Genomic DNA, 20,250 nt, shown 5'->3' on the forward strand with positions numbered 1-20,250 from the left:
GTGCTGGTGCAGGGACAGGACACAGGACAGCTGTGCAGACGCATGGGACCATGAAGGACAGCAGGGACAGCGTGGAACAGTGTGGGACAATGTGGGTAGCGTGGGACAGAGGACAAAACCCGCGTGGGAAACGCCACGTGAGCCAAGAGGTGGTTGGACCAACGTGGGCAGCAGGACATGGTGGACATGCGCCAGGCAAGGGGACAGGTGGGGCTGGACTACGGGGGCCGCGGCGGACATGCAGCTGGGGGAGCCTCGCGGAGGATGAAAGGCAGCAGACGAGCTCCACGAAGAGGGGGCCGCGGCCGTGGGACAGTGGGCCGAGAGGTCACTGTCACCAGCACCAGGAAGCTGGCCACGTTCACTGAGCGGCTGGGTCCCGGGTGACCTTCCCGGGCGTCAGGCTGCAGGGAGCCAGCTACAAGGAGCTCCGGAACAAGAAAGTACAGACGTGCTTTCCGAGAAGTTTGGTGGTCAGAGGAAGGGGGAAGTACTTAGAAATGAGGAATGCATGCTTGGGGACACGTATATCTGAGCCAATCCTTAAAGTCGGCGAGCACTACAGTCCCAAGAAGGACGTGAAAATACTCAGGTAGAAGGAAATGGAATATTGAAATCGTCTACCAGAGGATGTGACAGACAAGGAAAGAGGATGCCAGTCATACATACTCTGTTTTCAGACCACTGCAGTTTTATTTCATGATTTACAGTTTTTTCTCAAGTGCAATTTTCCCCATGTCTTGATTATTCTAAATAGTGCTGCTGTGAACACGGGGGTGCAGGTATCTCTTTGAGTTAGTGTTCGTTTCCTTTGGATATATTCCCAGAAGTGGGATCGCTGGGTCACATGCTAGTTCTATTTTTAACTTTCTGAGGACCCTCCATACTGTTTTCCAGAGTGGCCGCACCAGCTTGCATTCCCACCAACAGTGCACGAGGGTCCCCTTTCTCCGCATCCCCGCCAACATCTGTTAGCTCTTGTCTTTTGGTAACAGCCATTCTGACAGGTATGAGGTGACATCTCATTGTGGTTTTGATTTGCATTTCCCTGATGACTAGAGATGTTGAGTGTCCTTTTGTGTATCTGTTGACCTTTCATATGTCTTCCTTAGAAAAATGTCTATTCAGGTACTTTGCCCATTTTTTAAATTAGGTTGTTCGTTTTGCTATTGAGTTGTATGAGCTCCTTACAGGTTTTGGATCCATCCCTTATCAAATGTATGGTTTGCCAGTATTTTTTCACTCTGTTGGTGGTTTCCTCTGCTGTGCAGAAGCTCTTTTAGTTTGATGTGGTCCCACCTGCTTACTTTTCTTTTTATTGCTTGTGCTTTAGGTGTCATATCCAAAAACGCATGACCAAGACCCACATCAGGGAGCTTCATTCCTGTTTTCTTATAGGAGTTTCGTGGGTCTCAGGTCCTACATTTAAGTCTTTAGTCCATTTCTAGTTAATTTTTGTGAGCAGTGTAAGATGGGGGTCCAGTTTCATTCTTTTCCGTGTGACTGTCCTGTTTTCCCAGGGCCATTTATTGAAGAGGTTGTCTTTTCTCCATTGAGGGTTCTTGGCTCCCTTATTAAATGTTAGTTGACCGTATGTGCCTGGGTTTATTTCCGGGCTCTTGGTTCTGCCCCCATGGTCCGTGGGACTGTCTTTATGCCAATGTGCACGGTTCAAGTCCTGTCGATTTATGGTATAACTTGAAATCACAGAGTGTGATGCTTCCCGCTTGGCTCTTCTGTGTTAAAAGCTTCGTAAGAAATGCAAGCACTTCAAGACTGTTACAGAGAGGAACAAAAACCAGCCAACAACCTACGTGTCCATCCACGGAGGAATGGATTGAGGAGTTGTGACATGTACACAATGGAGTGCTATTCAGCTGTGAACAATTAGGAAACCCTGTCATTTGTTTTAAGATTTTATTTATTCATTTGAGAGTGAGAGCACAAGAGAATGAGAGAGAGAGAGCACAAGCGGGGGGAGCGGCAGGCAGAGGGAGAAGCAGGCTCCCCACTGATCAAAGAGCCCGACGCAAGGCTCAATCCCAGGACCCTGAGATCATGACCTGAGCCGAAGGCAGACGCTTAATGCACTGAGCCACCCAGGAGCCCCAGGAAACCCTGTCATTTGTGTGAACATGGATGGACCCTGAAGGCATTATTGCTAGGTGAAGCGAGGCAGGCAGAGAAGGACAAACTCCACACGATCTCACTTCCATGTGTAGCGGGGGAAGGGAGTGGGACGAAGGGGGTCAGCAGGTGCAGAGGTAAATGCCCACCAGGGATGTGATGCACAACGTGAGGACCACAGCTAACCCTCTGCAGGACACACAGAGAAGCTGGTAAGAGAGCAAGTCCTTGGAGTTCTCATTGCAAGGATAATTTTTTTTCCTTTTCTCTTCTTTCTTTTCTTTTTGTTGTGTCTATAGGAGAAGATGGGTGTTAGCTGAACCTATGGTGGTGATCATTCCATGGTATCTGTAAATCAAACCATTGTGCTGTACAGCTTAAACCTTTCCAGTAATGTATGTCAATTATCTCTCAGTAAAACCAGGGCAAAGTGCAATTTTTATCACGTGTTTTAAAAGCCCTTGCACCCTCTATGCCATACCTGGTTCTCCATTAGGGCCAGGGGGTCCTATGTCACCAGAATCTCCTTTTTCACCTGGAAAGGGAGAGGAAGATGGTCAAAGCAAGGTCAAGCAGAGATGGGACACGTCACGAGAGGTTAAAATTGCCAAGGTTCACAATGTTATTTCTTCCCTGTGTAATGTCCTAGAGTTTCCTGCAGACCCCCTCTTTGCTGTGAATACAGGGACTTGTGTTCTACAGGTAATTAATTTTTCAGGCTCTATCGATGTGATGTGGAATAGACTCCTATCACGAGATCTGAGAGATGACCCGACGACCCTTCTTTAAGTCGGGTCTGAAAAATCCTGGATGTGTCATAGAACAGTCTGTAGATATTCTGTCATGAACCCTTAACCCCCGGGTCAGTAACAGCTAAATCTGACTCCAGTTCTTGCCCTCCTGATGGCCGGGAAACGGTGATGCTGGCACTGGGGTGGAGCTGGGGGCAGCCTCCCCCCAGTGCAACACCTGGGCTCCCGCCTGGCCTGAGACGCGGCCCCCCGTAGACAGGACACGCCATGCAGCCGCCCTGCCACACCGGCCTCCCAGCTGGTAAACCAAAGGCGGTGGACACAGTCGTGCCAACAATGCTTTCTGGCTGCTCTAAATTTAGACAACAAATCTATTAAAGGCACATGAATATTCCTGCAGTGCGATCTTTCTCCCCGCGAGTCAACCTGAGCATCCCAGCCGGCGTGGGACGGGGAAGGAGTAGCGCTCCTCCCTCTGGATTCCACTGCCTGCCATCCACGCGGGGAGGGAGAGAGCCTGCCGGTCCGTCCACACCATCCCTGTGACTCCCTCATGGGCCTCGGGGCTTGGAACTGACTGGAAGGTCAGCCTGACCGGGTCCCCGGAAGCAGGTCAGGCAAAGTAAGCCAAATGAGGGGCTTGCTGGCACGCTGGCACTCGGCGATCCGCCGACACTCGCCCAGAGCACATGAGAGGCCCACACGTCCCTACCGGAGGCCAACATGCATTGCACTCTCCACAACAGCTAAAGGGGGCAACAGCCCAAATCTCTCCCGACGGATGCGTGAATCAATAAAATGCGGTGGAGCCACGATTCAGCCTTAAGAAGGCAGGAGATGAGCCTCCTGGAACACATGCCGCTAAGTGAAATAAGTCAGACATCCGTGAACGACCTAGAATACGCCGCTTCGTGGAGACGGGAATTAGATGAGGGGTGACCATGGCTGAGGGAGGGACCAGGACAGAGGTCCTCTCAGGGGAATGAAAATGGTCTGGAAATGAGTTGGCTGCTCAACGCTGCCAATGTACTTAATGCCACTAACTTGTACACTTGAAAATAGTTAAAACGGCAAGCTTCGTGTTATGACTATTTTCCCACACTTTCGCAAAGCCTTTGTGGAGCACGGCTGCCCCTCTTTGTACCACGCATATGTACGTGCTCTCGAGCGAGGGCCATCCCAGCAGTGCTTCCCACGGGTTTGCCAGGAGAGGCGCTGGGCTGGCCAGCGTCCGTCACACTCCTGCCGAAGACCCCTTCCTGCCAGGGACGAGCTGCGGCCAGGGGGAGGTGCGTGGCCACCCATCAGAACAAACCACCCGAACCCACTCATGGCTCAAACCTGCCGGCAGGTTACTGAGGCAGAAGAACTCCAGCGCCAGCCTTGGGCAGACCGCCACCCCGAGCCCCCTCCCTGCCACACAGGCTTGGCAGTGTTGCCAACCACCGGCCCTCCCCAGCCTGGCCTCCTCATTGGCACCAAGGGGTGGAGGCGGAGACCTCCACGGGATCGCTCATTGAAAGCTCAGGGCCCAGGGTCTCAGCACAGGGGCAGGACACACCAGGGACTCCAAGAGCGTTTGCTGGCTGGGTGGCTCGGAGCCGTCCAGCCTCATCTGCTGGGCCTTAGTCTGTGGCCCGCCCACCCCTGCAGGGTTGCGCGGTCAGATGAGCTGCGAGACGGACCCAGGCAAGGGCAGGCGTCTTGCCACTAGAGGGCTGCTCTCACCTGGGCTGTTACCTTCCTGGGTCCCGTTCTCATGGAGAGCCACCCACAGTTTCAAAAAGTCACCGAAGCGGGAGGGGGACAGACAGTGTTTCTGGAGAACGGTCCTCCCGTTACTCCAATGGGGCTCGGTGTTTCATGAAGCTGGTTATGGAAGTGGCAGTGAAAGGTCTTGCCTAAGTAACCAGCCCCCAGTTCTCTGCCGGGGTGCCCTGTGAATCCTTCAGGACGGGGAGCGCTCGCCCCACCCTGGTGGGCACACAGCCAGCAGGTAACTCTGACTGATCCCAAATGCAGAGCCTGGACCGCTTTTACCATGTGTCAAGCGCACGGAAAGAGGCACACCTACCAGGCAGGACTGGCCGGCCTGCAAGCATTCTGGAGCGCCCGTGCCGGGAGCCTGGGAGGGAATGGGGCAAGAAGTACGTCGCGGGCGCCTGGGTGGCTCAGTTGGTTAAGCGACTGCCTTCGGCTCGGGTCATGATCCTGGAGTCCCGGGATCGAGTCCCGCATCGGGCTCCCTGCTCGGCGGGGAGTCTGCTTCTCCCTCTGACCCTCCTCCCTCTCATGCTCTCTGTCTCTCATTCTCTCTCTCTCAAATAAATAAATAAAATCTTTAAAAAATAAATAAATAAAAGAAGTACGTCGCAAATACCTTTAGAACCAATGGGACCAATTTTTCCATGGCGACCCACACTGCCCTTCTGTCCTTTGTCACCCATGTCTCCTGAAAAAACAACAAGATCAAAGTTGGTTGGTGCACAGGTGATTCAGTATGCTTCCCGTTTAACATCACACGCTCGCACACGCTCGCACACGCACCGGAGCAGACGGGAAAGGTGTAACGCTCAGCTTACTGTGAGTGACCCCAGAAGGCTCTGCAAGGTCCCTTGTTGACAGATTTCCCAGGGGAGGACACACCTCCCCCAAAAGCCGCATGCCCTGGGAACGGAGGAGACCAAGGGTGCGTCCCCTACCCCGCCCTCAGCCCGGCCCCTCCTGCTCTGCAGTTACATGGGTAGAGAGGGGCTGTCCTCCATCCCCGTCCCAGAGCAAGTGAGCGGGCTGCTCTCGGGAGCTGGGATGCCCGCCGGGGGAGGTGGGCGCGGTGGCAGAGCGTTGCTCCTCTCTGGGAAGCTGAGGGGAGCGGAGGGAGGAGGAGGGAGAGGAGGGTCCAGGGAATGCTTCGTCACACGCTTCCTAGGGAGACTAGTCCTCCAGCAGGGCCTGGTGACACACCACCTGTCGGTCCCTCCGGCGCGACTTGGAGCATCGCCACCCCAGGCTGCCCCCTCGCCTCCATGCTGCCCGTCGCCACAGGCCGGCCCGGTGACTGTGCTCACGCGTGACCCACAGGACCGTCCCCGCTGACCAATGCACTAGGACCCAGCACGGCGGTCCGCACCCGGCCCAGATCCCGCCGGCGGAGGGGCTGTTCTCCCCCAGAGTGCACTCACACGCCTGGCATCCCTCCTGTGCTCGCCGCAGACTGCAGACCGAGCCAGCAAGCGTCAGACTAATGCACAGAGAACGCTTGGTAAAAGAAACATGTAATCAGACTTAATTTAATAATCTGAAACTAAATGAAATTCAGCCGAGCAACGCTGCAGGAGAGAGATGACAGGAAGGACAGCGCGTTGCATATGGATAAGGCTTTGTCCTGCTCTGACACCGACTCACACCTTGAACCGGAGGACTTCCCAGCCGGGAACTGTCAGCTTTGCGACATTCCCTAAGAAGTTAAGGATAGAGGTCAGAGGACAGAAGACAGGCTTCGGGACGAGCTCGGGCTGACAGGGACACACAGCACCGCAACACAGTCCCACAAACTGATTCACAAAGCACCCTCACGTCCACTCTCTTACTGGGCTACAGAAGTGGTTCCCTGCACAGACAAGACCCCGAGGGCCTGAGCCGCTTGTCCAGGTCAAGTGCCGGCGTATGGCAGGACCAGGACAGAGCTGTGACCTGCTGATCTGAGGCCCAGCGCCCCTTTCCCAGTGCCAGGTAGCAGGCCCCGGGGAGGCCGAGGCCAGGCTGGCCCAGCCGTGACAGCGGCGAGCTGGCCGTGTGCCGGGGACATAGGGCGGCAGGACTTAGACCGGTGTGGGGGATGGGGAGCGATCAGACACCTGTGACAGGTGTGTTGTAACAGGAGAGGCGCTGTGAGGAAGCCCTGGCCAGTGGGGGGTGGAGGAGGGCATCCAGGGGGGCACACAAACCTCCGGGGGGGAGTTAGAAGAGAGTGACAAGACAGGATTCATGCTTGACGCGCATCGGTGACACGCAGAGGGGCTGGAAGGGGGCAAGGACACCCGGCCAGGGAACAGACGAGAGCTGGAGGCAAGTGCACTGGAGGGGAGTCGGGCTGGGAACGGGAGGTGGCGGGGAGAGCCTGGGCACGCGGGGCGGGGGACAGGAGCAGGAAGTGGCTGTTCCCGTGTCCCGCAGGGCTGGGTCTGCAAGGGGCCCCAGACCAGCAGGTGAGTGGTAACCGATGATGTTGCCCCACAGGAGGGGCAGGCTCCGGGGACCCCGCGGGGCGTTGGAGGAGGGGGCGCCCGCGGGGTCAGAGCTGTGCTGTGAGACAGGTGGGACAGGGACAGCGGGAGGCCCTGGCTGGAGCGGGGTCAGCGGCTAAACACTGCAGAGAAGCCTCGGGATGAGGACAGGCACAGACCTCTGGCTATGGTCATGGGGACCTGGTGGGGGGGGCGGTCCCAGAGGGGCAGAGTCAGCGGCAGCGGGCAAGGAACGGCGGGGTGTGGAGGTGGCGCCCCGAGTGGGAGGCAGCCCCTGCAAAGCCCCGACCGCACCGGCGTGGGTCCAGGGGTCCATGGGGGCAGCGCTGCGAACTGGGTATCTGCGCCCCCCGTCTCCATCCTCGCCAGCAGGACCCAGCCCTGCCCCGCTCCGCGGCCAGAGGACCCTGAGTCACTGCGAACCTGCTCAAGGCTCCTGCCCGTCCTTCCTGCCAGCAGGTCCCAGAACAGGCTCAGCCTCCTTAACCCTCCTGGTGAGCCAGCAGGACAGCCGACAAGAACCGCTTCAATCAACCCCCGAGCCCAGCGCGCAGCCCGTCACACACTCACCCCCGGTAGCCCTGCCCCAGACGGCGCCGCCGTCACCACTAAGTGTTGGCCTGTAGGGAAACATGCCAAAAACTCCCCGTAGCAGAGGACACGCTACCGGCCACTCTGAGGGTGATGAAGGGCTGTTACTTCACGCTGAAGGAGGAGCAGGTGCTCGGTGCCCGCGGCCAGTGGGGTCGGCCGCCACCCAGCCCATCCGCTGTCTCCAAGCCACCGTCTGGAACGCCTCTGGGACCCTTCCACACAGCCGCCTTGAGACAGACCCAGGGATTAGAACGTGGCTCTGCCCCGTGCACCCAGTGGCTCTGATTCGGCGTGCCGGAGAGACGCAGAGCTGTTTACCCCGGCCCCACGACGCGACCCTCCTGACATTCAAGCACTGTTCTCTCTGGAATTTTCCCTCCAGCTTGCCCACCCCGGCTGCCTCATCCTCTGGGCAAAGCCCATGCTGTCTGCTCCTCCGAGGACTGACCCCCCACCCAGGCTGAGTGGCCCTGCATGGCCTGCCCACCGTCACCGGCCGCAGGGACTGAAGTGTGTCCCCCCCCAGTGCTGAAGCCCTGACCCCCGGTGATGGGGGCTGCAGGCGGGCTTGGCAGGTGAGCAGGGTGCGATGAGGCCACGAGGGGGCCCCAGCTTGGGACTGGTGCCCCTGCAGTAGGGAGAGACCCCAGAGCTCGCTGTCTCCAGCACGAGAGCAGACAGCCGTCTGCAGTCCAGGACAAGCTCCTCGGCAGAGCCCGGCCAGGCCAGCACCCGGATCTCGGACTTGCAGCCCCGACACCGTGAGAAATAGACGTCTGCCGTTGCAGCGGTCCAGGGCGTGGTGCTCTGCCGTGGCAGCCTGGCCGACCGAGTCCCCTCCCTTGTCCCGACGCTCGCGCTCACTGATAAGGTCAGAGTCCCAGAGCTGACTCCAGGTGTTTCTGCTCAGCTGCTTGCAGAGAGCACTCTGCAGAAAATCAATGTTCCCCGGATGCGTGCCCCGCTCTCAGTGCTGGACCAAGGCCTGCGTCCCCACTCCGGAGCCTCCTCCCTCCCTCAGCCTTCTTCCAAACGGCTAAGCCCTCTGTTCCCTAACTCTGGAGGATGCCCCCTTCCTGGGGTCTGGAATGGGTCACGAGTGCTGGAGAAGTTGGGCAGAACCGCAGAATAAATGTCAGGAGGACCTCAGTGTTTATGCCTTTCTAATTTTCATGTCTCCCTAAAACTTGAGGTCCTTCTGTTGTTTTCACTCAGCGGTCAGCAGCGGTCGGCTGGGACATTCTGTACCCCGTCCTCACGGGGACGCTCAGACCAAGTGAGTAAACACAAGCTCCATACGCCGCTCTGACGAAGACAGCGGCCCAAGCAGGAGGCCGCGGTGCAGACCGTCCAAGCGAACCCTCTCTCCAGATGGGAAGACAGAGGCCCAGAGACACCCAGGGACTCGCACCTGCACTGACCAGCTGGGAGGATTATTTCCAACACACGGGACGCCCCCCTGAATTCCCATGAGATGGGCAGGGTTGCCAGAGCCCGGAGAATAAAGCCATGTGCCTTCCCACTCCAAAGCCCGAACACTCCAGAGGAGTCTGGGCGACACATTAGCTCACACACTGGCTGTGAGTGTGGACCCATCACATGAACGAAGGGTCTGCTGTCCGCCAGGAAGACCTCACCTAGAAAGGTGGGGGGGAGCTCTTCTTCCTGAGGCCCCAGCAGAGAGAAACTCAAAACGAGCCCTGCCCCCTCTTCTGCCGCCCAGACAGCTCCTGCGGCCCGAGCACCCAGCCAGAGGAGAGCGCGGGACCGAGACACCGACCCTCAGAAGCATAGCTGGTAAAATGCCTTCCCCGCCCCCACAGAACGATTAATTACCGGGCCATTTCGTCAGCGGAGGGATGCCCGAAGGGTCCAGCACACATCCTGCTGTCGTGAATAAGTTATAACCTGAGGATGACGTGAGAGCAGGTGGCTTTCGGCCGATCTCTGCATCGCACAGCCAAATGTTAACACCAAGTGCCCCTGTCCCCAGCAGGGCCCGGGGTCAGCTCCCGCCCTTGGAGAAGCGTGCGACGCGGCCTGGGGCGCTGAGGGAAACCGGAGGCCTCACGGAGCAGGGTGACGGAGGCAGTCACTGAGCCCCGACCAGAAGCCCGCCACGTCGGCACCCCGGCCTCGGCAGCCTCCAGAACCCTGAGAGAATAAACATCGGTGTTTAAGCAGCTCCGTCTGTGGGATTTGTTACAGCAGCCCTAGCAGACTAGGACACTTTCTTGGCCCCACGAGGGAAAGGAGTTCAGAGAGGCCAAATGGCCCACATCGAGTCACACAGCACGCGAGGGAAGACTGTTGTTCCGTGACCCAGAGCACGGACTCCTGCAGTCAGGCAGACGAGACCCCGGTCCCAGGCCTCTGCCCATGCAATCTTGGACACGTTACCGCCCGCTCTGAGCCTCAGTGTCCTTGTCTGTCAAGAGGCATCGGAGTGGTGGTCAGCCCCTGGGTCGCCGAGCACCTGGTAATGTGAGTTTCGCCGAGGCCTCTGTTCCGCGTCCGGGGCTCCAACCCCGCACCGCCGCCGGGGAGCAGTGGCCATGCTCCTGGCACCAGGGACGTTCTGCATAGACCAGTCCCAGCAGGAAGGCTGCATCTTCAGGAGCTGGGCCGAGCGCACGCTGCAGGCTTGTGGGAAGACAAACCACCCCCCACCTGGGGCCATGTCGCGGAGGCTGAGGACACTGGGCCAGTGGGGACCTGGGACACCTGCCAGGCGGCCCCACCTTACCTGCCCCCAGACTGTCCCTCTCCCTCTAACAATGGCCTCTTCCTCTGGGCCCTGCAGGCCCTGAGACACGACAAGACCTGGTCATACCACACGCCAGGAGGGCCCGTGAGGGGAAGGGCCGGGCCTGAGGGGCGGTCAGAGACCCCACCCCGCCGCGTGCACGCCCCCACCCCACGGCACACCCGCTCCGACTGAGCAGGCCGAGAAGAGCCGCCGTTCGCTGGTGCTGGGCAGGGTTTACACACACACACGCACATGCACATGTGTAACATTCTACACTCTTGCGTGCACACACCCACACACGCATACACACATGCAAACGTCCCCGCACCCGTTCAAACACTCGTGCACACACACACAACTACATACAAGCACACACACCCCATACACACGTGCGCGTGTAAAAACGTACCCTTTATCCTCATGCCACCCAAGGTTGTAAAGCTGGTAAGCATCGGCTGGGCTTGAGCCCAGACCACCAGGGCACACCAGGTCCCCCCCCAGCCCCCCGCACGCTCGCCCTGCCATACATAACCATAACCCCTACACACTGACCTACCACTGGGGTGGCCATCGCTCCCGGTAGGAACGTCCTATCTCTTGGGTGTGTTGGAGAAGAAAAGGTGAGAAGCATTAAAATCCCCTGAGACTGTCAGCATGTTCTCTACAGCAGTCCCAGGTGGTTTGGGTAACTGACTTGTTTTTACTGGCAGACATTTCTTGTGAGGTAGCCCTTGGGCAGAAAAGTACCGTGGTTATAAACCCAGAGGCTCTCAGAGGAGCACGGATCAGAACAAGAGCCCTACCGCCTTCTTCCTGCTTCCAGGAAGGTCTTCTTGCCCCTCCAAATGACAAGAAGCTTTTTGCAAGAAGCAAACAAATCTCCCTCCCTTGGTTGTGGGAGATGATTGGAAATGCACCAGACACACTTAGGTCCTGTCCCCTTCAGTTTGAAGAGCTTCTTGCAGAGGCTCCCGAGGGAGCTGGGAGCTGATGTAATGCTCCCTTCCTCCCATCCCACTAATGAGAAGTGTGCAAGAGCATGTCTGTCCTCTAGACACACACGAGGAACGAAAGAACGGGAGCAGCTCACAGTAGGCAGGTAATTCTTATTAATTTTAATGAAGATCTCACACAGTCCTTTGAAGTGGAGACGGGGCAAAAAGAGCACTCAGAATTCAGCTTCCCCAGCGATTTTTAACGAAGGGTAATGTGCACGTTGCAGAGCCCAGAAAGCCTGTCACTGACGTAGGGTCGCCCTCCACCTCCGTGTGCCAGGAGAGTCCCCAGCTTCTAAGACGAGTGGCCCAGGGGCCTCCCTGATCCTGTCTCAGCAGCACGTCTGGGGACGGGGAGTCTTGAAGCCTGAGGTGACGCGTGTAGCAGGCTGTCAGCGAAGCCAGCTCTGTGAGGTCACCCCAGAGACGCACAGGCTAGAAATGTGGGAAGTATTCTTACCTCAGTAAAGGACAAAGGACAGCAGGAGGTTTCTGCAGACCCTTCGGCCTGTCTCTGTCATTTCAGAAAAGGCATCCATCAGCTCGCACGCACGTTCTCTTGTTCAAGTCCCCCGGCAGGGGGCTGCTTCGTGGGCTGACCCGAGACCCCCCAGCACACACGGCACATCAGCCAAAGAGCCAGTCCCCCCCGCCCCCCCCGGCCAGCAGCCGGGCCCGCTTGACGCAGCCGCATTTGGTGGAGCCACCGGGCGAGGGCGTGGGATGCTCCGGACGGCTCGGCTCACCGCCCCCCTGCAGCGCAGGGCCCGGGCAGCAACGCGGGAACAGCGCTTCGGGCGCCTTCCGGTGGACGCCCGCATCGCTGCCGCCCTGGGGACCCAGGCTGCGTCTTCACGAGAGCCCAGCTCGTTCCTGCACACGGCAGTCTGAGAGCCATCGGTGCAGCCGAGGCTTGTGGTCAGCAGGCTGCAGGGAGCCCAGCCCGGCGTGGCCACGGCCTTGGCGCAGACCCATCCTCTACCGCCTGGAGCGGGGGCAGGCGTGCGTACCCCCGGGACCCTCAGCACGGATCTCAAAGAAATTCGAAGATACTGAATTTCTTTTGTGTGTGTGTGTGTGTGTGTGTTTTAAAGATTTTATTTTATTAATTGACAGAGAGACAGCGAGAGAGGAAACACAAGTAGGGGGAGTGGGAGGGAGAAGCGGGCTTCCCGCGGAGCAGGGAGCCCGATGTGGGACTCGATCCCAGGACCCTGGGATCATGACCTGAGCCGAAGGCAGTCGCTTAACCAACTGAGCCACACAGGTGCCCCTCGAAGATACTGAATTTCAAGGTCTTTTTCAATTGATCAAGGGCCTTCCAAGTACCACATCTCACCTGAGGCTCCAGAGTCCCCGAGACAGAAGCGAATGCACCTGCCCCAGAGGCCCATGATGTTGCATGGAGTCCGGTGTATAAAGAAACAGGCATGGCAGGCCTGTGGCACGCCATGCCCCCCGCACACCTGTCAGGTCTTGCCTTAAAGGGCCAGTCACTAGCAGGGACCCAGGAGAACTGCCCCTCAGGCCTCAATGCCAGGGACAGTTTGCGAGTCCAAGCAGTTGATAGATTCTGAGTCCCATGGTCGTGGCGCCCTGCAAAGCCCTAAGAGGAGGTGGCAGGGCAGGAGGGTCCGTGGTGTCCCCAAGCCCCCATGATATTACACTTGCACTGCTTCACAAGGTATGGACACGTTGGAGAACCACTGATGTAAGTGGCCATGTCTTCTCCTGGCACCGATGTGAGGACTCGGGCCACCTTCGCAGCTCACCCCACCAAATGTGCAGGACTCACAGCATGAATTTCATCGAAATAACCTCATCTTATACATACAGATAATATTTTTTTCTTGTCCAAAATTTTGTACCTTAGCTGAAATGTAATATGTTGTCTTTTAAACAGAGCATGAAAAAAAAACAAAAAAGAACGGGGAGAAGGGGAGGCAGAGCAATTAGCTGTGGAGGCAAAAGGCAAGGGAAGTGCCCGCTGGAAGCCCCCAGCAGCCGGGGGGCTGGGAGGAAGCACCGCCCCCACCCCCAGGAGAGCCCATGAGACCCACAGCACAAGGCGCTCTGGGCGAGCTCTCGCAGGTGCTCTGGATGGAGCAGTGGTCAGTGGGGAGGAGCTAACCGAATCCCAAGGGCCCCCCACTTCCAGCAGCTGGTGCTGGAGGAGCTCTCTCCACTGGGGGGCAGCAGGCCCCATATCAGCAGCTCCCGCTGCATCTTCACTGGCCCCGGAAGTGAAGGAAGTGAGTTTGTCCAAGACATGAAGGAGGGCCTGAGGCAGAAGGCAGGATTTGGGACCACAGATCCATCCAGTCCCAGCACTTCCCAAAAGGGAGGAAGCCCTGTTCCAGGGCATTCATGGAAAATGGCTTACAGACATCCAAGGAAGGGACTCTGCCCACCCAGAGGAAATCACCCAGATAATGTGCCAGAAGGACAGGAGGCTCAGGGGTGTTGCCAGAAGTCACATAACTCAAGGCCATGGAGCCTCAAATGAAAACGTGGGTTTGAAGAAGTTGAGGACAAGACTCTACATATGATCATTGTTGCAGCTGTTGGGGAGAGGGGCAGAGAGGCTCTGGGCCCCGCAACAACCCCCATGACGCGTGTCCAAGCAGGAGCACCTCCAGAAGCGACCGGGAGAACCCACTGCCTGTGGCCCAGGACCATGAGGGACGCGCGCCCTGGCTGGCCAAGTCAAGCAGGTGTCTGCGAAACACCGGCCTCCCCTTCCCAGTGAGTCTGCAGCGCCTGCAGTCCTACCCTCCAGCGGGAAGCAGGGTTCCTGCTCTACCATGCCCTTGGGAGCTCAGCAGCCCCACCTCGCCCAGCCACAGCTGCCTGAACAGGTGCAGTGATGTGGGCTCGGGACCCCCCCCAGCTGTGGCAGCCACCCCGCCCCGGGCTCCCCCCACAGACGGGCGTGCGACCCAGGAGCCAACCGCAGCGAGAGGACGCGGCACTCAGCATCACCGCGGCAGGCAGGGCAGGCAGAGCGGAAGGTCCTGGATGGGACAGAGAGACTGCAGGGAGCAGCGAGGTGGCACGTGGAGGAAGGGGCCGCTGCAGGACAAACTGGAGTGTGTAAACCCAGAGAGACCGAGGCTGGTGAGCAAGTCCGAAAACAGAGCAATCCCAAAATACCTGAAGGAATTCCTCACACTTTTCTCATACACTAGCAAAATCATAAACAGGAGCTATTAGTCTTCTAACAATTTCGTAAAGAATATCACTGGTAAAAATAACCATCGCAAAATAAAACTTATACTGGCTGAAACTACACAGGGAGAAACCCATCAGAAACTAAAAATCGAGGGTAGAATCTCTCTGTACAATTTAGAACCGAGCGTTCCAATCAGGCGATCCAACCCAGCGCAAATGACACAGAAGGAAGCTCAGCACAGCGGGAGCGATAATCAGTAAAATGTGATACCTATTTAAAAAATAATAAATTCTAGGGCCCCTGGGTGGCTCAGTCGGTGAAGCGCCTGCCTTCGGCTCAGGTCATGATCTCAGGGTCCTGGGATTGAGCCCCACGTCCTGCTCCCTGCTGAGCAGGGAGCCTGCTTCTCCCTCTCCCCCCTCCCCTTCTCCTTCTCTCTCTCTCAGATAAAGAAATAAAATCTTTTTTTTAAAAAATAATAAATTCTAAAAATCTCTCAAGGGTCCAGTAATATTTACATGGAAAAAATGATTCCAGTGAAAATAATTTCTGAAAAATGAGAAAAGTCAATGATCCATTTGCCCTCACCTTAAAATCAGGCAAGTCCCAGCCCCCCGGTTTCTGGAACGCTCACGACTCCGCTGGAGCGAAGAGCCTTCTGGAAGCTACAGATGTCGGAGACTGGACATCAGGAACAGCACACCTGAGCCGTGGCCGCGATCCACTAACCCCGGCGCTGAGCTGGAAAGCCTCCGGGCGGAGGAAAGCCGGGAGGCGGGGACAGAGGGCGGGAGGACTCCGAAGCCCCGCACAGCTCCCTGCCCCACCCCGCACAGAGGCCGCGGGAGCTGAGGTCATCCCTCCTGGGAGCTTTCCTGCAGGGGGGCCGGGAGCAGGACTTCTGAGGTCGCCCACGGCTCTCCACGGCTGGCTGGACCCAGAGCACTGCGTCAGCACGTGGGGCGTCTGCGGGAAGCGGCCAGAGGCTACACACCCGGGCCCCCAGTTTCAAAAACGTGCTGACATCGAAAATCAGCACATGCTCTTTGCTGGGAATACCAAAAACGCAGAAAGGCGTAAAACAGAAAATTTAAATTCCTATAATCCTACAACCCAGAACTATCTACTACTAATGTTTTGGTTTATTTCTTCCCCATACTTTCTCTGTGTAAATATTTTAATCAGTCGTGTCTGTTCCTGTATCCTGTCTGATTCTCTCCCATGTGTCACGTCATGGCCAATCCTCTTTTCAAGATCGCCCCAAGAAGGATACTTCCGACATTTCTGCGTAAATGCTTCCACTACTCAGTGATCCAAGTACATACACGTGGGTTGATGTGTTCTCTATATTCTGCACTTAGCAAAGACCCCAAACCAGAGCTGCTCATTTCATCAGCGGCGGTGCCAGACCCCTGATGAACCCCACACTCGTGGACTCAAGGACTGGCATGCCCAGAGGGAGTCATGCTGGTTAACCCGGCTGCTGCTGGCAGGGCCTGTAAAGGGCCAGGTCCAAGCTCCTCTCTTCCACCCTAACCCCACAGAGGACTCCATACTAGAACACGCCGCCCAGGGTAGGATTTTAAGTTACCCGTGGATATTGGGCATCCATTAAAATGATTTCACAGCATGAAAAATGGTGACACTGAAATCTGACATTAAATTTAAGAAGTAGGATGCAAATTTATGTGAACAATACAATTATAACAAAGCAAAAAAGGGCACAAAAAAAGGAAATATACTAAAGTAAGTGCCAACCTCTGGATGATTTTATTACGGATGATTTTCTCACCACTTCAGGTATATTCAACTTTCTATCACAAGCATATGTTGGAAAAATTTGAAACAAGGCAGTTACTTAATGAAGGTAGGACTTTACTGCCACTTGCACGCTGAGCTCAAATGTCATTACTTTGAAAAAACATCAATGAAATAGCATCGTGAAATGAATTTGTGACCGTCTAGAGTAGGAGAACTACCCACTTCCTGACTGTGAAATATAAAATTGCCCACACAAAAAAAGTAGAGGAACATCCCTTTTATCACTGGGTAAATTTCATAATTAGTTCAGTAATAAAATAAGACTATCTACAGCACTTTCCACTTTCATAAAAAGTATAATAATAAAATAAAAACTACAAGCACTTTAGTTCTGAGATACTGTTAACTTATCACAACCCGAGAACTTTGTGAAGCGGTTCCTTCACTGCCTACCCTTTGCAGATGGGAAGACAGACACGGGGAGTAAGCAGACCACAGAGCCCACCCCACCGGCTCCCTGGGTCAGCTCTCCTCTCAGCCAGCTGGGCTGGCCTCTGCTGAGATAGCCACCACGTTGTTGTTTCTCGCGGGGACCCCAGGAGAGGAGCTCCTGCCTCACTCACTCCTGCATCTGCTGAGCACACAGGTGGAGTGCTCCCCAAAACACGGGAAGATTGCTCATTTCGAGTGGGAAGTATATGGACCAGCGTAAGAATGTATGTACAGATAGTCATTTTAAAGTTCCAAATTCCACTTATGGCAACTTATTCTAAGGAAATATTCAGAGATACGCACAGAAAATACAAGTACAAAAGTATCTTACATTTCAAGAAGAAAAAGAACCCAAAACTTTTTTTTTAAAGATAGAAAAAGATAACCAAGAAAGAAGGAGGAGGAGGAGGACCAAAAGACAGAAAAGAAATACAAATGACTTTTAAATGCCCAGATGATGACTCTGCTTCATTCATAATAAGAGAAGTGAAGTCAAACCTACTAAGGCGGCATTTTACTACTATCCCATTTGCAGCTTTCCTCCCAGGGAGGGCAGCAGGTGTCCCATTCCTTGTGTTGCCTGTGACATTGTTTCAATCCTTAGGGAGGGCAACATCTACCAAAATGTCAAATGCACCAGCACTCTGTTACACTGTTAGGAATTTATCTTCAAGCTGTACTCACAGACATTTAAAAGTGACACATACGAGACTATTCTCTGCAGCAAACCCCTCTCCAGGAATAGGAGATCAGCTGAAGCATGGAGCAGCACGTCACCACACGAGAGGATGAGGGAGACATGTCTGTGCTCCTATAGAATGATCCAGGGCATATTGTTAAGTGAAAGAGGGAGATGCAGAACCATACGTGCATGGTGCAACTGTTTGTACAAAAGGAGGGAAGAATCAGGTATACATTTGCTGGTGTGCTTGCTGACTCCTAAAATACCGCTGTAAAGAGAAATCAACCGACAGTGTTGGTGGGAAGGATCCCAGGGAGCCCGGGACCTAGAAGGAGAACATTCATTTGCTGTGAGTTGTTTCTATATGCTTTGAACTTTGAACTAGGAGAATGGTTCATTTATTTTTTTAACTGATTTTTTTATGAGTAAAGGAGAAAACAAGAAATAAAAATCATTAAGGCTAATGGAGGTATGTGACAGAAATGCTCTTGGTCTCGAATGTGACAAGGGTTTCCCAGATGTGCACAGCTGTCAGACTCATCACTTGTACATCAAAAGGAGAATGTCCATAAACTGTACCTCAAAAAAGTGAAAAAACAGCGCATGGACTAAATATATGAATATATATACTCAATGGCCTTTATTTGCATTGTCATAATAACTTTCTGGAAACTGGAAACCGCCTAGCTCTCCAGTGCTGGAGGACTGGTTGGGGGACCAGCTGGATGGGTGTCAGTGTAAGTCCCAGAGCACAGAGCATGAACGCTGAAAACGCACTTCTACCCCCTTTACTGCGCAGCTAATTTGCACATACAATCTACTTCCTGTAAGACTCGGCGCAACCCCAGGGGATTCGGAGAAATACGCAATTGTACTAAGAAGGAAACAGATTCAGCAATTAGGATCTGCTAGCCACAGGTGCCTCCACCCCTGTGTACCCTACGCACCCCGCCCAAGGCTGTCCACTTGGTCTTTGCACGCCTCCATCACTGCTCGCACACCTCCTTATCTGCTCACACACCTCCATCGCTGCTTGCACACCTCCATCACCATTTGCACACCTCCATCGCTGCTTGCACACCCCCATCACCGTTAGCACACCTCCATCACTGCTTACACTTCTCCATAATTTTGACACACCTTCAGAGTTTCTTGCACACCCTCACAATTGCACTTATATGTGTAATGCTCCCAAATGACCCCCACGTTGCAGAGGAGGCTGGTGAGGGGCCGGGCTGGGACTGAGTTTGCACGCACGTGACCACACTGTTATGTGCCACTCCCAGGACGCGCTCTGTTTCTTGGAGCGCAAGGAGCACTCTCTGCACCCTGGCTCACTACACAGGTGTCAAAGTCCTCTGGAGTCCCCACACCCTGCCACTCCCCTGAGGCTCCTGCAGCAGCTGGAGCAGCGGCTGCGCCCTCTTGGGCAGACCTCGACGGGCCGAGGGGCGGCGGGTACCTTTCTCTCCTGCGGGGCCGACTCTCCCAGGCCGTCCCGGCGCACCTTTGTCTCCCTTCTCTCCAGCGTCCCCTGCGGAAGAAGGCACTGCATTTAGGAGCTCCTCGTGAGCACGGATTCCAGTGTCAGCTGCCCACCCTGTGTGTGCTGTGGGTCAGGCCCCTTGGCCTCTCTCTCCCCCGCCCCAGCCCCCAGGAGACTTCATCTCTCATCCAGACCATCTCCCACCCCCATCGGCCTTCCCCCATCTTCCCACCCTCCATCACCGAGGGCTCTCAGGTTTCCCTGTCCCAGATCTGTGTCGGGAGTCTGCTTCCGGGCCCTCCTTTCCCCTCCAGGGATGTTGTGTCCCTCTCTCCAATTATCCCTCTGGGCTATCTTGCCCTCTGGCATACAGCACTCCCCGAGACCCCCTGTGCCTGCCCTGCTGACCCCCTGCCCTCACGGCAGCATGAGGAGAGCAGGGGTCTGGAGGATCCCCCATGGCCCCGGTGTCCCTCTGTACCTGTCTGATGTGCCTGGGAAGAATAAACAGGTGCTCACATCAGCATCCCCTGGTCCCTTCAGCATGAGCCCCCCACACCCACCTGCAGCACACACTCGGGGCTGGGGAGCCTGTGACCAGGTGGGCACATCCACCTGATTCAGCTTCGCTGGCCAAGTGTGTCCTGCTCTCAGCCCAGGCTACATGCCCCCCAGCTTTTGTCATGAGTCCTGGTCATGTTTTGGCAGACACCTGTGAGTCTTTCATCTGTCACTTATCTCATTCAGAACTGAAACAGGGAGATGGGCTGTTCATCTCCTGATATCCCACACTTAGCTTAGCTCACTGCAAATCGACCCGATGGTTTTTCCTCAGAGATGAGTCCCCCCTGTGACATTCCTGGTTCTGACTGACACACTGATTCTCCCGGACTGCAAGCCCCGGGCCCAGCGTCATCTCTGCTTTCCTGTCTCCCTCATCAGCGAAGTGCAAGCCTCTGCCCAGCTCTGCGGGGTCTGACCGGCCCACTCCCTGTCCTGTCCATGTTCTGGCCCAGTCAGCCGGCCCCGGGGCTTCGTGCAGCTTTGGGGACTGCGCTCACAGTGCTCATGCAGGACAGTCATGCACAAAACATGGAGGAGCCCACAAGCAGCAGAGGGTGGAGTCCCGATGGGAGACATCAAGGTCCCTCCCTAGGCCTCCTCCTCCCCCCACTCTAATCCACACCAAAACC

The 20,250-nt window shown here is 55.8% G+C and overlaps 1 protein-coding gene across 1 annotated transcript in view; it reads right to left on the bottom strand.

Annotated features, from left to right (window-relative positions):
• Positions 1-20,250, bottom strand: part of COLEC11 (collectin subfamily member 11) — a 29,129-nt gene that overhangs the window by 2,513 nt on the left and 6,366 nt on the right. The window contains exons 2-4 of the mRNA XM_054509553.2: positions 19,034-19,105; positions 5,260-5,331; positions 2,609-2,662 (exon numbers count right to left, since the gene is read on the bottom strand). Of these exons, the coding sequence (XP_054365528.1) occupies positions 2,609-2,662; positions 5,260-5,331; positions 19,034-19,105 (198 nt within the window). The remainder of the gene's footprint in view (positions 1-2,608; positions 2,663-5,259; positions 5,332-19,033; positions 19,106-20,250) is intronic.

The sequence above is a fragment of the Mirounga angustirostris genome, unplaced genomic scaffold (genome assembly GCF_029215605.1).
Source record: "Mirounga angustirostris isolate CCGP_5_RB_7025 unplaced genomic scaffold, mMirAng1.0.hap1 SCAF_10, whole genome shotgun sequence".
NCBI classification, from domain to species: domain Eukaryota; kingdom Metazoa; phylum Chordata; class Mammalia; order Carnivora; family Phocidae; genus Mirounga; species Mirounga angustirostris.